We start from the raw sequence: 13,056 nt of genomic DNA, 5'->3' as shown, positions 1-13,056 counted from the left end.
CTTACGCTTTATTTTAAAATTATTTTAATAAGACCATAGGAAATAACTTAATATATATATTTATGTTGTAAAATCTTAAATAATAATTAACTGTATATTAATTATTCACTTAGCTCGCATCAACAATATTAAGCATTGACATAAACTCATGATCGACGACGTCGGACGGAAATAATTGTGTACAATACACGCGGATATTAAATTCAAGTAACTAAATATATAAATAAATGTTTGTTTATATATATACATATATATACACATACATACATATATATATGTATATATATAGAAAATATAAATTAATTTCCTGTTTAATATATAGACTGTCAGTAACACGGAATTTAATTATTTAAATTAATGTGATGTGTCGCCAGATGACAAGTGATTGAAGTTTTTAATTAACAAACTTATCCTTTTTTATGTGAAATCTTTACTTACAATTATTTTAATTGTAAAAAAAACTGTTACGGAGCATGTCTTTGGATTACTTTCATATTAATTTTATTTTCCAATGCGCGGAATTTAAAATTTTTTAAATTTTCAATCAGTAGTTATTTTTTTTTTTAATTCCTGCTACCAAGCGCAGGTACAGCAGGCCTCTGATAGCAAAGTAATTGCAAATATTTAACGTCACAATAAATAAAAATCTAATTAATTACAACTGCCGGTGATAAATTATAATTTCATGTCATCATTATTAAAATTTTTCCCATTAATTTTAACGCTGGTATCACATTATTGCTATAAATAAGTCACGTGTATTTAGTATACGAATTTGTTATTAAATTGCACCGTCAAATATTTGTTTTGTATAAACAAAAATAAAAAAAAACCTGACGAGACAATTTGATTGATAAGATATATTACGTTGAATGTAATATTAAATATTGTAATGTTGTTGCACGTAATGCGAGCAAGCATATATTGATTTTTCCCTGTCAGTCTTTTTATTTATATTAATTAATATGATTTAAAATTACATAAGCTAGTGTACTGTGTAATGGTCTGCTCTGATTAAAAACTCCGATTAAATCCGATTGAAAAATTATAATTGGAAGTTAATCAGAAATCGAAAAATTAATCGGATAAATAGTTTTTGAGATTAAGTCTGATTGAAATTTAATCCGATACTTGAAACACTCCCGAGTAATTCTGATTGAATTTTAGTTTCTGATAGAAATCCAATTTAATTCCAATCAGACTCAATCGGAGTTTTTAATCAGAGTGTCTTACAATCAGTTGTGTGCGTCAACATCACTGTGGTTTTGTTCTTATATATATATTTTAAAAATTTGTTCTTTTTTCCGTAACTTTGGACTTGGCTCTCGTAAATTGTCTTGAGACATAATACCTTGATATTTATTATCTTTAACACGGACGAGATTTAAACAATTAACCAACTTTATATTTATTTTAATTTTACAATAAATGTCTAAAGAAAATCCAGGTCTACCTTGTCGATGAAAATAATATATTCATTGTACCACTGGCAGTACGTTTTCTTACTAATCTTGCAGCAACTAAAAATACATATGTCGTTTTTAATAAATTATTTATATGTAAAGTATAAATATTCAAATTTAAAGTTGGCGGGTTTTTTTTCTTAATTACCTGTTGCATCTTGAGGTGTCAAAGGTTTATCAATAACCTTTTGTATAACATTAATCCACTGAGCACGATCATCATCACTCTGAGCAGACAGTAAAAAACTTCTGTCAGGTGTTTCTAGAGTAAATGAAAATCCTTGATCCTTAGCACCAGGTGGTACGCCCGTTTTAATCGCAAAACCTTCTGTACTGCAGCCAATAAATATTTCCCCTTTAGGATGAGCGTCCTGTCAACAAATTATTAATTTATATTAGTAATTAATAACAATAAAAAATCATTTGCAAAATATTTTTTTACCATAGGATCGTCATGGTACATCAATTTACGGCCATCCAGTGTAAACCATCTCTTTTTATAAGCATCTGAGTGTCTGGGTCCAGTTTTCCAGAGGAAACCTTCTTTGGGAAAGTCCTTGGTCAGTTGGGACAGCAACTCGTGTTCCGAAGCACCAGGATAAGCAACTTGGAGCCTATGCAACTTTGCGCAACGTATCGCTAGATACCAATTCGTTATAACTTCCGGGTCTTCGTGGTAGACGTAAATATGACGCGTCGATCCGTCTTTCATAAATGATATTTGCAGACTGTTTTGATTACCGGTTTTCGTTGGCGCAAACGCGACATTTAATTCTGATATTCTCAGCACCGCTTTAGGATCTTTGTGCTCTTTGACGTGATACTTCAACGTGTCGTCAGCTTCAGACAAGACAAATTTACGGGGGTAGTAACGAGAGTCTTCTTTGCCTCTCTTCATTAAAAAACCTTCCATAAAACCTGATACATATTGATTTTGTCTTTCTGGATGACAGAATTCTTCACGTTCGTACTTAGCTCTTATCCACTGTTCCACTAAAACTCTAATTAATTAATTAATTAATTAATTAATCTATTAATAAATTAATTAAACATGGTGACCAGATTTTTGGAATTTTTAATGTTTTTGGTTTTTTAACTTGTCAATATGGATGTTAAGAGCTTGAAGATTCTGACGATTGGTTTCTACTAAGACTTTTTTTTTTTTTTCTAACAGCCTTTTAAATTCTAACTGCTTCATTTTTTCGCTATTGGAATAAATTTCTACTAATTTTTTTTCAAGACGATATTACAATCTTATTCACGCCACGCCATTTTTTGAACAGTTTCGACAGAAAAAAAATTTATCGGATTTTTTCAGTCAAAAGAAAAGAAAGTTAAAATTTTTCCAGCTTTGTGACGAAATTCCCTGATTTTTTCAGTATATTTATAATTTCCAGGTTTTCCAGAAATGTGGTCACCGCAAATTTATTGGTTATAAAAATAAATAATAAATTCATAAAATAACTTACTGAGGTGCATTTTCATTGGGTTTTCTATAACAAGAAGGTACACGTTCCTCGTAGTAAAGTCTAGCAGCATTATTACCAACTTCTCTAACCCTAGTAACCTGGGAATCTTCCCATCTATCCAATTTCAAATGTTTAACTTTTGATATGTGAGCACCCATCGATCTGTGTACACCCGCACACCTCGTGCACAAAAATATTCCAATGTTGTATGAAGCCCATTCTGGATCTACAATAAATAAATAAATAAATGAAATTTAAAATTTACTAGTAGCGAAAGTTAAATAAAATGTGGGCGGGGGGTCCAGGACCTACTGGGTCCAGTCTACTCGGTCAATGTCAATAACAATTGTTAAGTAATACATTAATTATAATTTGTCACTTATTTATATGCTGGACATGCTAATAGGCCAAGGACATTTATTACAAAGCAGAGTAACTAGTAAATGTTTTATAAATTATCTATCACAGACATGCGTGTGTTATTACGTTAAACGCAGTTACTAAATGTTAATTAATAATACTGAGTATGTAACAAGTAATTTATTTTTGTAACTGGTTATTTTTGAGGGCTAACTTATTATTTGTTATTATTGATACGTACTTTTTGCTCCACAGTCAGCGCATTCATTGTTGCCTGGTTTTTTTAATAATTCGGCGAGCAATTTTTCATTCGCATCCGCCATTTTAAAACACTATGGACCCGCATTCTTTACTAAGCTCTTTCTTTAGCTATGAATGCGATGTTGTGAGATACATCTTTACCTACTGCCCATATGAGTAAATATATATATATATATATGTATGTACATACATATATATGTAGTTTATAATAAATAAATAAATAAATAAATGTTGATAGCAACTGAAAATGAATAGTTTTTTTAAAAATTAAACTGACAGAAAAAAAATTTGAAAAAATGTGGGAGAAAATTTCAAAAATCTTATTTTGTAGATTTTATAAGATTTATTATGAGTGACAGCAAAATTTTCAAGTGTCTGCTACTTAAATTTTGGAATCCTTTTTTTCCCGGTATTCATTTAAAATTTCCATTTTGAAAATTAATAGACACAATTATGATGACTTGATATATTTATTAAGCTGGTAATTAAAATCAGCTTTCAGTAAAATGATACTGACGTCTGATAAATTTTGAATTTTTTTCAAAATGTAAATTATATTAGTGTGAATGTAACTGATAAGTGGGAATTTTTTAAATTTCTAAATCAATTTTCATGAGTGTGAATGTAGCAGACATCAGACAAATTTAAAATTATAAATAAATAGAGGAAATAATTAATAAATATGCGCATTTAAAAAATTTTGAAATTAGTGAGCGCATTTTTTATAAATATTATTTTTTAAATTATTTACTCCGTTTATTTATAATTTTAAATTTGTCTGATATCTGATAATGCGTATTTTGATAAATGAAAAATCCGTACGCGCCTTTTTTTAAATTTAATTATTGAAATTAATTAATTTATTTTAAATTTATAAATTGTCTCGTCTGCTACTTTACACTCATAGCAAATCTCCATACTATGAGTGTAAGTGTAGCAGACATAAGACATTTTATAAATTTTAAATAAATACTGAAATTTAAAAAAATGCGCGAACTGATTTTTCAAATATTTAAATCCTCATTTTTAAATTTTTTTTCTTTACATTTTATTCATTTATTTTTATTCAAAAATTAAAAAAATTCTCACTTGTCAGTTACATTCACATTCTTCCATATTAATTTCAAACTTTAAAATTTTTTGTAAAATAAATAAACAAATTAATAAACTTGATACTAAAATTAATAAACGTTAATATTTTCTAAACAAATAATATATTATTATCATAAATATATAAATAAATTTATCATATACTTATCAGTATGATTTTCTTCGAACTATAATAAATTTTTCCTCATAAAAAATTCCTGTCAATTAAAAGTCTCGTACAGTAATTATTTAAAATTTGCCTCAATTACTGATTACCACCAACGTAATTCCTAATCACAATACGTAATTAATATAACAATTAATATTTTGTTTACTTAATTATCAATGACGTCTTACACGTGTAACTAAAAAATTTCAAATCTTCCCTCCAACGCGCGGCTCCAATTTTATTTTAATATTTAAAAATTATTTAAAATAAACGCGGGAAAATTTAAATGTCAAAATTATTTTCCAGTTATTAAAAAACTATAATTAATTTAAATATCGTCGCTAATTAATTTAGTAATTAATTACTAAATTAAATAAAAAAAAAATAATAATAATAGTAAGAAATAATTGTCGCTGTGATCGCCATTGCGCGGTCATGTTTTGATGATTGAAAAAAAATGGCCGCCTGGTACCTCCACTGAGTGATTAAAAAGCCTCAAAATAAAATAAACCGCGATTTAAAAAATAATATATAATAACAATAAATATATAATAAAGTGAGTGTATGATAAAAAGTATAGCTGAGCATCATCATTAGCAATAATCAGGTCATAATTACCAAGCAAATAAATAGCGCTAAGATATTGCCGTGAAAAATATCCACTCACATGTCTTGGTATTGGTATACATATCGTTTGTTATCAATCTTACAGCAGTGATAGTTTGTTTTAAATAATAATCAGTGTTTAAGTGATAATGATAATGATCTTGCTTAACTTTTTCGGTGGCTCGTGTTCCACGGGACAAGTTGAAATATATTAATAAATAATTGATTTATTGATAATTTTATTTTTAAAAATTTATTGATAACATATTTATTTATAAATAAAGGATTTTGTTTATTTAAATTTATGGATTATGGCGTCAATGGATTTTGATGCTGAATTTTTCGAAAAGAGGCTGCAGAATCTTAAAGATTCACAGGATTCGATTCAAAGTTTGTCATCCTGGTGTCTTGAACGTCGTCCTCATCACAAAAAAATCGTCGCTTCATGGTTGCAGGTTTTAAAAAAAGGTATTTTGATATTTATCATACTATTAGTCATAAATAATCATTAATTTATTGCGATACTTAATTTACCCGACATTTAATATTTTTGGATTTTTTTTTAAATAATAAATTACAAAAAAAAAGTATTTTAAAAAATTGCACTTGTAGGTTTATTAATTTTCTACCTGTGCATTTTTTTAGTTTTTTTTTTTTTTTGTAATTAATTAGTTCAAAAATTCGAAAATTGTTAATTGTCTGATAATTTACTATGATAATGAAAATAGCAAATGTCAAATAATTTTTGGATTTTTTTTTTAAATGATAAATTACAAAAAAAAATTATTTTGAAAAAATTGCACTTATAGGTTTTTTAATTTCCTACATGTGCATTTTTTTAATTTTTTTTGTTTTTAATTTAAACTGTTGAAAAAAAATGATCAATTGTTTGCTAACTTCTGGATGATAATTTATAAGAATTTAATAATTTAAAATTTCTTCAGTAAAAGTTGAACACCGGCTGACTCTATTTTATCTGGCAAATGACGTGATCCAGTATTCAAAGCGTAAAAATTTTGAATTCGTCGAGTCCTGGGGTACGACATTGCAGCGAGCGACGACGATGGTCCGGGACGAGAAGGTAAAGCACCGGATTCTCCGTATTTTTAAAATCTGGGACCAGCGGCAAGTTTATGATGAGGAATTTCTGGCGGATTTGTCGGGACTCATTTCCGCTGCACCGAAAAAGAAAGCCGAGCCTCAGCCGATCGCGGTCCCGGAAGAGTTCCAAGCTGCGCTGCTGATCTCGACGATGAGGTCCTGTGCCACACTGGAGCAGGCAACTGATGCCAGGCTGAGAGACCTGCGTGAAAGTAACGTCGACATTGATAACGCCGAGGAACTTTGCGCTTCGCTTAAAGATCGCAGGCACGTCGAGGACGCGGAGAAGGAAGTAGAGATCGCGGTGAGCAACGTTGAGAATTACGTACGCGCGCTAGAAGCTGAGATTAGGGAAAGAGCTCAGGTATTGGAGCTGCTCGAGCAGGCGGATCAGTTTTACGAGACTCAGAGGGGAGAAGTTAAAATTGTCGCCAATGTAAGTTGATAATTTTTTTTTTTTTTTTATCAAGACACGGAAGTTTAATCACTGGATTTATTTTGTAGGCTTATAGAAACTTTGGTAGCCGTGTAAAAAATTTGAAGAAGAAACTCGATGAGTTGCTGCCGACTCTAACGTCTCCTATACCTTCACCGGACATCAACGCACCGTCACCGAGTCCTGACAGTGACATTGAGTTACCTGGTGATGAATTGAATCCCAGTAGCAATATTATTGACGTAACTCCCGCCCCAATGTACGGGTCTTATGTCCAAGAGTATGATGTCGCAGCCATTCCACCGCCAGAATTGACTCAAGGAAACAGTTCCAATGATTTTACCACCAACTTCTCCTCATTTATGGGCGGGAATGTTGACTTTGACATGGTAATTATTTATTCCTTTTTAATTTATATGCTAATTTTTAAAACAGGATACTTGTTCTTATACTTGAGTTAAAATTTAAAATTGCCGCTGAACTATTGAGAATACGATAAAAGTACATCAGTAAAATTTTAAAGATAATTAAATTCTCTATAAAAAAGGTCATCAGCAACTTTTATGTAATTCCAATAGTTTGGATGCTGGGCTACAAATTATTTTTAATAAATAATTATATGAATTTTTCAGAGGAGTATTTTTAATGATAGATCATTAACACCAACCGGAAGTAATCAATCTTACAACATACCAACGGAGGTAATTTATTATTTATTTATTTATTAATTAGCAGGTGAATAAATAAATAATTGTTTGATTAATTTACTAATAGGCGATGCCGATAGAAGTAATAAATATGCGACCAAAAGACGGCAATGAGTTCGCACCGAGTTTCTTAAAATCAGTTCTTCCGAGCTCAGAAGCACCTTCAGGAATTCCTGGTTTAGGCCTCGACATACCCGAGCCACCGGCAGAATCAGCACAGCAACCAGAATACCCACATTTACCTGGTCAGTTAAATAGCGCGGCATCGCGAATGGGAATAGGAAATCATCAGCTGCGTAATTTAGCTAACGACTCTCACACTCCGTCACCTTACTCGAGTCAAGGCAGCCAGAGCAACGTCACCATGGCTTTTGAAACTCAAAGTACTGTGCCAATAAACCCGTTGCCACCTCCTCCGTTGCCGCCGCCCATTTTCCTGGACGATGAAAATTGTTACAATAAATTGCCGCCTAAATTTCCTACATGGACACCTACCAATGAAGGTACGCGTTTCACAAAACTTTGAACGCCTGTAACTTTTAAACCAAGGGGTTTACATAAAAATTTCTAAGGACTTTTTTTATAGGAAATTTTATTTTCTATAAAAAAGGTCCTTATCAATTTTAGTGTAAATCTATTAGTTTGAAAGTTACAGACGTTTTTTAAATTAGTTAGCATGGCTATCAGTATTTATTTTCATCAGATGCTTGGCACCGCTACAACTTTTAAATTAATGGGTTTAGGTGAAAATTCCTAGGGACCTTTTTTGTAGAGAATTAAATTTCCTACAAAAAAGTATTGAGGTATGAAGATCGTAAACCCAATAGTTTAGAAGTTAAAAGCATTTGAATGTAATGTTTCTTGTAAGGAGTAGATTTACTTATTTAATTCTAACTAATGGACTTTGAATGCAGCTAAAAATTTAAATACATGGACTGAAGACAAACCGAAAGCTTGGGAAGGAAGTGACAATCGTTGGCCCGAGCCTGAGACAGCCTGGTCGAACGGTATGCAAGCAAAGCCATTGCCCTCAGAGGCACCGGAGTCTCCATCGAGCTACGAGAAGTCCAGCTTCCGGGAGTCAGTCCCGTACACGGATCCCCAGAGCCAAGAGCCTCTGCTAAGTAGCGCTACCGACGTAGATCACCGGGTGGTTCCAGCTCCAATGCCCACAGACATCCACCTTCCGCGGTTGATGAAATCCGGGGACGTTGATCACAGGAATTTGATCAGTCTGACCGGAAGTCCAGCTAGCGCCATTAACTCAGAACCAGTTACCTCAAACAGCCGCGTCTGGGACTCTGACCAAGACTACAGGTATATTAATTACATTTAATAATTAATTTATAATAATATTTAGCTCTGTTTATTAATGAAAAAATAATTTTTACAGAAGACAAGTACAGCCGGGTGACATAGTAGAGAGCGTAGACATGGAAATGTCTGATGAGGAAGTCGACGGACCAGGTGTAAAGCAAAAGAACCGAGTCCTGGTTGATTTAAGATCCCAGGACCGTGACATGCGGATTAATTCTCAGCAACAGCCGCCGATGCCTCCACGGCATGACATGGACATGCGAATGATTCCACTACCAAGCAATCCAATGATCCGCGGCCCCATGACACCAGATCTACGCAACGTACACATCAGGCCACCTCCACCCTCAGCATTTCACCCCCAGGAATTCGTTCCCAGTCAGCAAAATAATTTTCCGCGCTCAGACGATTTTACTGGCGGTAATTGTCAGCAACCTATACCTGGATTTATGCCCAACGCAGAGTTTCCTCCTCACCAGGAGTATTTACGTCAAGAAATATATGAAGGCTATCAAGGTCCAGGTGATCACCAACCCCAAATGTTCCGCGGACGTGGCAGAGGGTTCAGAAACCGATTTTCGGACCACGACCGCCGGCGTAGACACGACGAAAATTTATCCGACAGACAAAATTTGAAACCACCTGACACTGTTGTAATTTTAGACGACAACGGCATGCCCATAATGCCAGATATTAACGACGGACGTCTTTCTCTTGACCCTGAGGAACGTGACAATGAATTACGGCCACCTGGACACAGTCCCGAGGTTTCAGAAGTCCCGCTGGCTGATAAACTTGATGACGAGATAAACCCGGAAGAACGGGCGCAGACTGCTGACGAAGCGCCGCGAAATTTATCTGAACACCTCGAGGCTCTGATGAACTCCAACATGACCAACGACATGGAGCGACAGAACGGATTGATCGACCAGGACCACTCGACTCCCAAAAGATCTCACAATGGCCCCCCGTCTTCAATCATAAGTGATTTGCACCCAGGAGCTTTCGATTACGAGCCTCCGAACTTCCGGCCGCGGTTACCGAACTCCAGTCCATTTCCCGGGCCCTGGCGAGCCAATCACACTCCTCGCAGCAGGGGCGGGTTCCGGGGATCCCCCAGGGCTCCCTGGAACGACCGAGGCCCTCGCAACCCCAACAATAATGGAGGACCCCCCGGTAACTTCCATCCCAGAGGCATGAAACGCGGCAGCCCCTTCCGCGGCAACTTCAGAGGCCGCGGTCGCGGCAATAACTGGTGACCTAAAATATTTTATTAGTTCGCAATATTACTTTGCTGTAAATAATGTTACTTGTATTAAATATTGAATATTAAATCGTCGCTACCTAATTTTATTAACTAAATATGTACAAGGTACCGACGATTTTTCAATTACACCTAAGAAAATATTTTTATTTCAATATTTAATTACAAGGGGTATGATAGTTATTAATTTAATTGATTAATTATCTATCCGCATAAAAAAAAAACAAATAAATATAAATATATATAAGAGTTAATAAGTTAGATAATGTACAAATACTTTTGTTGATACTTAGCGATAAGTACATTGATCTTATGATTTAATATGAATTAAATATTATTATTATTATTCTTATGTAATTGCTTTCCCGTTTGGTAACTATTTTTTTTAATGGCGAGCACAGATGTCAATAAAAATACGACAATTTATTTAGCAATAAAGTACATTATGATAATTGTCCCTCAACTTTTTTTCGCATTTAAATTGATTAGTTTTTTTTTATTGTTATTTATAATTTTAAATTATAATCATTTTATTATAAAAAAATTTATTAATTTGCTCGTTTTAAATTTGAATTAAGACTCAGTAAAAAATTTCGGAGTTAAATTCACTCCTGGAGGGGTTTGTTTTAAATCGATGTTACTTTGAAATCACTCTACTGAAAAACATACTCCCTATTTGCTTAGTATGCGGAGTGGATTCGGAGTAAATATGGAGTGGGGGACTGTTTTTTATTTAATTCCCTCGGAGTTAAATTTACTCCGAAGTGTTTAATTTAATATTGAAACTCAACTTCGGAATTGAATTTACTCCGAAGTGAATTTTAATATTGAAACAGGATCGGAGTAAAATTTACTCCGAAGTAGAGTTCAGTTTAATATTGAAACTCTACTTCGAAATGAAATTTACTCCGAAGTGATTTTTAATATTGAAATTGGGTCGGAGTAAAATTTACTCCGAAGTAGAGTTCAGTTTAGTATTAAAACTCTACTTCGAAATGAAATTTACTCCGAAGTGAATTTTAATATTGAAATTGGATCGGAGTTAAATTTACTCCGAAGTGGAGTTGATTTTATCATTAAACTCCGAAATTGAGTGAATTCAAATTTTAATAAAATCAAGGTCACTCTAAAATTACTCCACTGCAAAAAAACTCCCGATTTACTTCCCATACGGAGTCATTTTTTGACTCCGGAATTCCTAGTGAATTCAGAGTAAAATAAAATCCGCAATCACTCCCGATTTTTTACAGCGCATATATATTGTGGAATAGATTATTCACATAAAATAAAATTTGAATTGAAAGAGACTCCAGTTGAATTATTAAAAATAAATTTTAAAAATTCAAAAAGTTTACTTAAAAGAACAATTATTTGATTTTGAATTTTTTTTCAAAAGTTTTATCAAAGTAATTAATGAGCAAATTAGTGAGTTATTAATAAACGATTATAATATATAGGAAAATTTTTTTCTTTTTTTGTTAAAAGTGTTAAATTTAACAATGTACTATTTTATTATAAAAGTCATTTATTATTATAATTACTGTTAATTAAAATTAAGATTTATTGTAAATTATTGTACAAAGCGATTACTTCCTTGGCAATATCGTTTACCATTTAAAATTAATTAAATAATAATAATTAAAATAAAACTGTGCTTCCCCCTCTTAATAAGCATCAATAATATTTATATATATATATATATTTATTATAATAAAATTTTCAAAGGGCCATAGAATCAATTTAAGCTGACTGTGATAAATTTTATAAATTAAGAAACCGGTTCCTATTTTTTTATTTTCACAATTAAATTTATTTTTTTTTTATTTAACTATTAATTTATTATTTTTATTAATTATTAATTTTTTTGTTGAAGAAAGTCAACGTCGAAATTATTTCTGTTATCAAATTTATTGAATGTCTGGCTAACGAGAGGCTGACGCGGAATATAAATTACGCGCTATTTATTCCAATGTATTGTTATTGCTGACCTATTTTATTTTATTTTTTAATTAATAAATAAATTAATCAATTGATCTAATTATGAGTCTAGTCAAATTGCCGGTGGATTCAAAAAAATTTAATTTAAATCTAGTCAAATTATAAGTTTGTAAAATAAAAACCGCGCGAAAGGGCGCGCGACTTCGCAACGCGCAAGCGCGTTTTTATTTTCGCATACAAATATGTCATATATATATACATATATGTACATACATATATATGTATGTATTTGAATATTTTTTAAATATTCCATTATATTAATTAGGAACTTTAATTAAAAATGTAAAAAATAAATGGCTGATTTGAAAAAAAAAAAATAAAAATGTACATAAAGTAAATCAAAATTTATAACTTTCTTTTCAAATGAATCGACTTTAAATATTTTGTAAATTAAATTGTAAAAGTAATAAATAATTAATAAGCTAATTACATACCGTGTATGTTTAATTAAATGTTTTTTGTACATTAATTAATAAAAAATTATAAACTACGTCATTTTATTTTTATCTAAAAAAAAAAAAATTTTTTTCCTTATTATTCATAACTAAGTTTGACAAATTATTTTTCATTACCCATAAAAAAAAATATTATAGTAAATATTGAATATTTTAATTTAAAATTAAATTTATAATTAGCGCACGCCTTTTACTTTTAATTAAAAAAAAAGTAATTAAATAATCAGAAAAAATTATTAATTTAATTAATAACCCATATAATTATTATGGTTAATTAAACATAATTTTTTCGAGTATTTCTATAATTAAAATCTTATAAAAAATAAAATCAAAGTAAATCCAGATAAAGTATATTTTAATA

General features: G+C 31.4%; 2 protein-coding genes across 2 annotated transcripts; one reads left to right on the top strand and one right to left on the bottom strand.

Moving 5' to 3' along the window:
* Nucleotides 1–43: 43 nt before the first annotated feature.
* On the bottom strand, nucleotides 44–3,677 carry LOC103579382 (arf-GAP with dual PH domain-containing protein 1). Its single transcript, XM_008560760.3, has 5 exons — nucleotides 3,534–3,677; nucleotides 2,933–3,158; nucleotides 1,906–2,464; nucleotides 1,612–1,834; nucleotides 44–1,520 (listed from the first exon to the last, which is right to left on the bottom strand). The coding sequence occupies exons 1-5, from the start codon at nucleotides 3,613–3,615 to the stop codon at nucleotides 1,450–1,452; spliced, it is 1,161 nt and encodes a 386-aa protein (XP_008558982.1). The 5' UTR covers nucleotides 3,616–3,677; the 3' UTR covers nucleotides 44–1,449.
* A 1,560-nt stretch (nucleotides 3,678–5,237) lies between these two features.
* On the top strand, nucleotides 5,238–12,536 carry LOC103579383 (regulation of nuclear pre-mRNA domain-containing protein 2). Its single transcript, XM_008560761.3, has 7 exons — nucleotides 5,238–5,885; nucleotides 6,362–6,954; nucleotides 7,023–7,343; nucleotides 7,587–7,655; nucleotides 7,729–8,164; nucleotides 8,576–8,978; nucleotides 9,055–12,536. Exons 1-7 carry the CDS (start codon nucleotides 5,729–5,731, stop codon nucleotides 10,235–10,237), a joined length of 3,162 nt encoding a protein of 1,053 aa, XP_008558983.1. The 5' UTR covers nucleotides 5,238–5,728; the 3' UTR covers nucleotides 10,238–12,536.
* The last annotated feature ends 520 nt before the right edge of the window (nucleotides 12,537–13,056 follow it).

This window comes from Microplitis demolitor, chromosome 5, assembly GCF_026212275.2.
Source record: "Microplitis demolitor isolate Queensland-Clemson2020A chromosome 5, iyMicDemo2.1a, whole genome shotgun sequence".
NCBI lineage: Eukaryota > Metazoa > Arthropoda > Insecta > Hymenoptera > Braconidae > Microplitis > Microplitis demolitor.
Note: the sequence above shows the minus strand (reverse complement) of the source record. Positions and strands in the feature narration are given on the sequence as shown.

Bases quoted from the DNA above. Each gene is read 5' to 3' on its own strand.
- LOC103579382 (XM_008560760.3), bottom strand. From the start codon at position 3,615: ATGGCGGATGCGAATGAAAAATTGCTCGCCGAATTATTAAAAAAACCA. The intron at 1,835-1,905 runs GTAAAAAAATAT...ATTTGTTGACAG, and splicing joins TGTACCATGACGATCCTATG to GACGCTCATCCTAAAGGGGA. The intron at 1,521-1,611 runs GTAATTAAGAAA...ATGTATTTTTAG, and splicing joins GACACCTCAAGATGCAACAG to TTGCTGCAAGATTAGTAAGA.
- LOC103579383 (XM_008560761.3), top strand. From the start codon at position 5,729: ATGGCGTCAATGGATTTTGATGCTGAATTTTTCGAAAAGAGGCTGCAG. The intron at 6,955-7,022 runs GTAAGTTGATAA...TTTATTTTGTAG, and splicing joins AAGTTAAAATTGTCGCCAAT to GCTTATAGAAACTTTGGTAG. The intron at 8,165-8,575 runs GTACGCGTTTCA...CTTTGAATGCAG, and splicing joins ATGGACACCTACCAATGAAG to CTAAAAATTTAAATACATGG.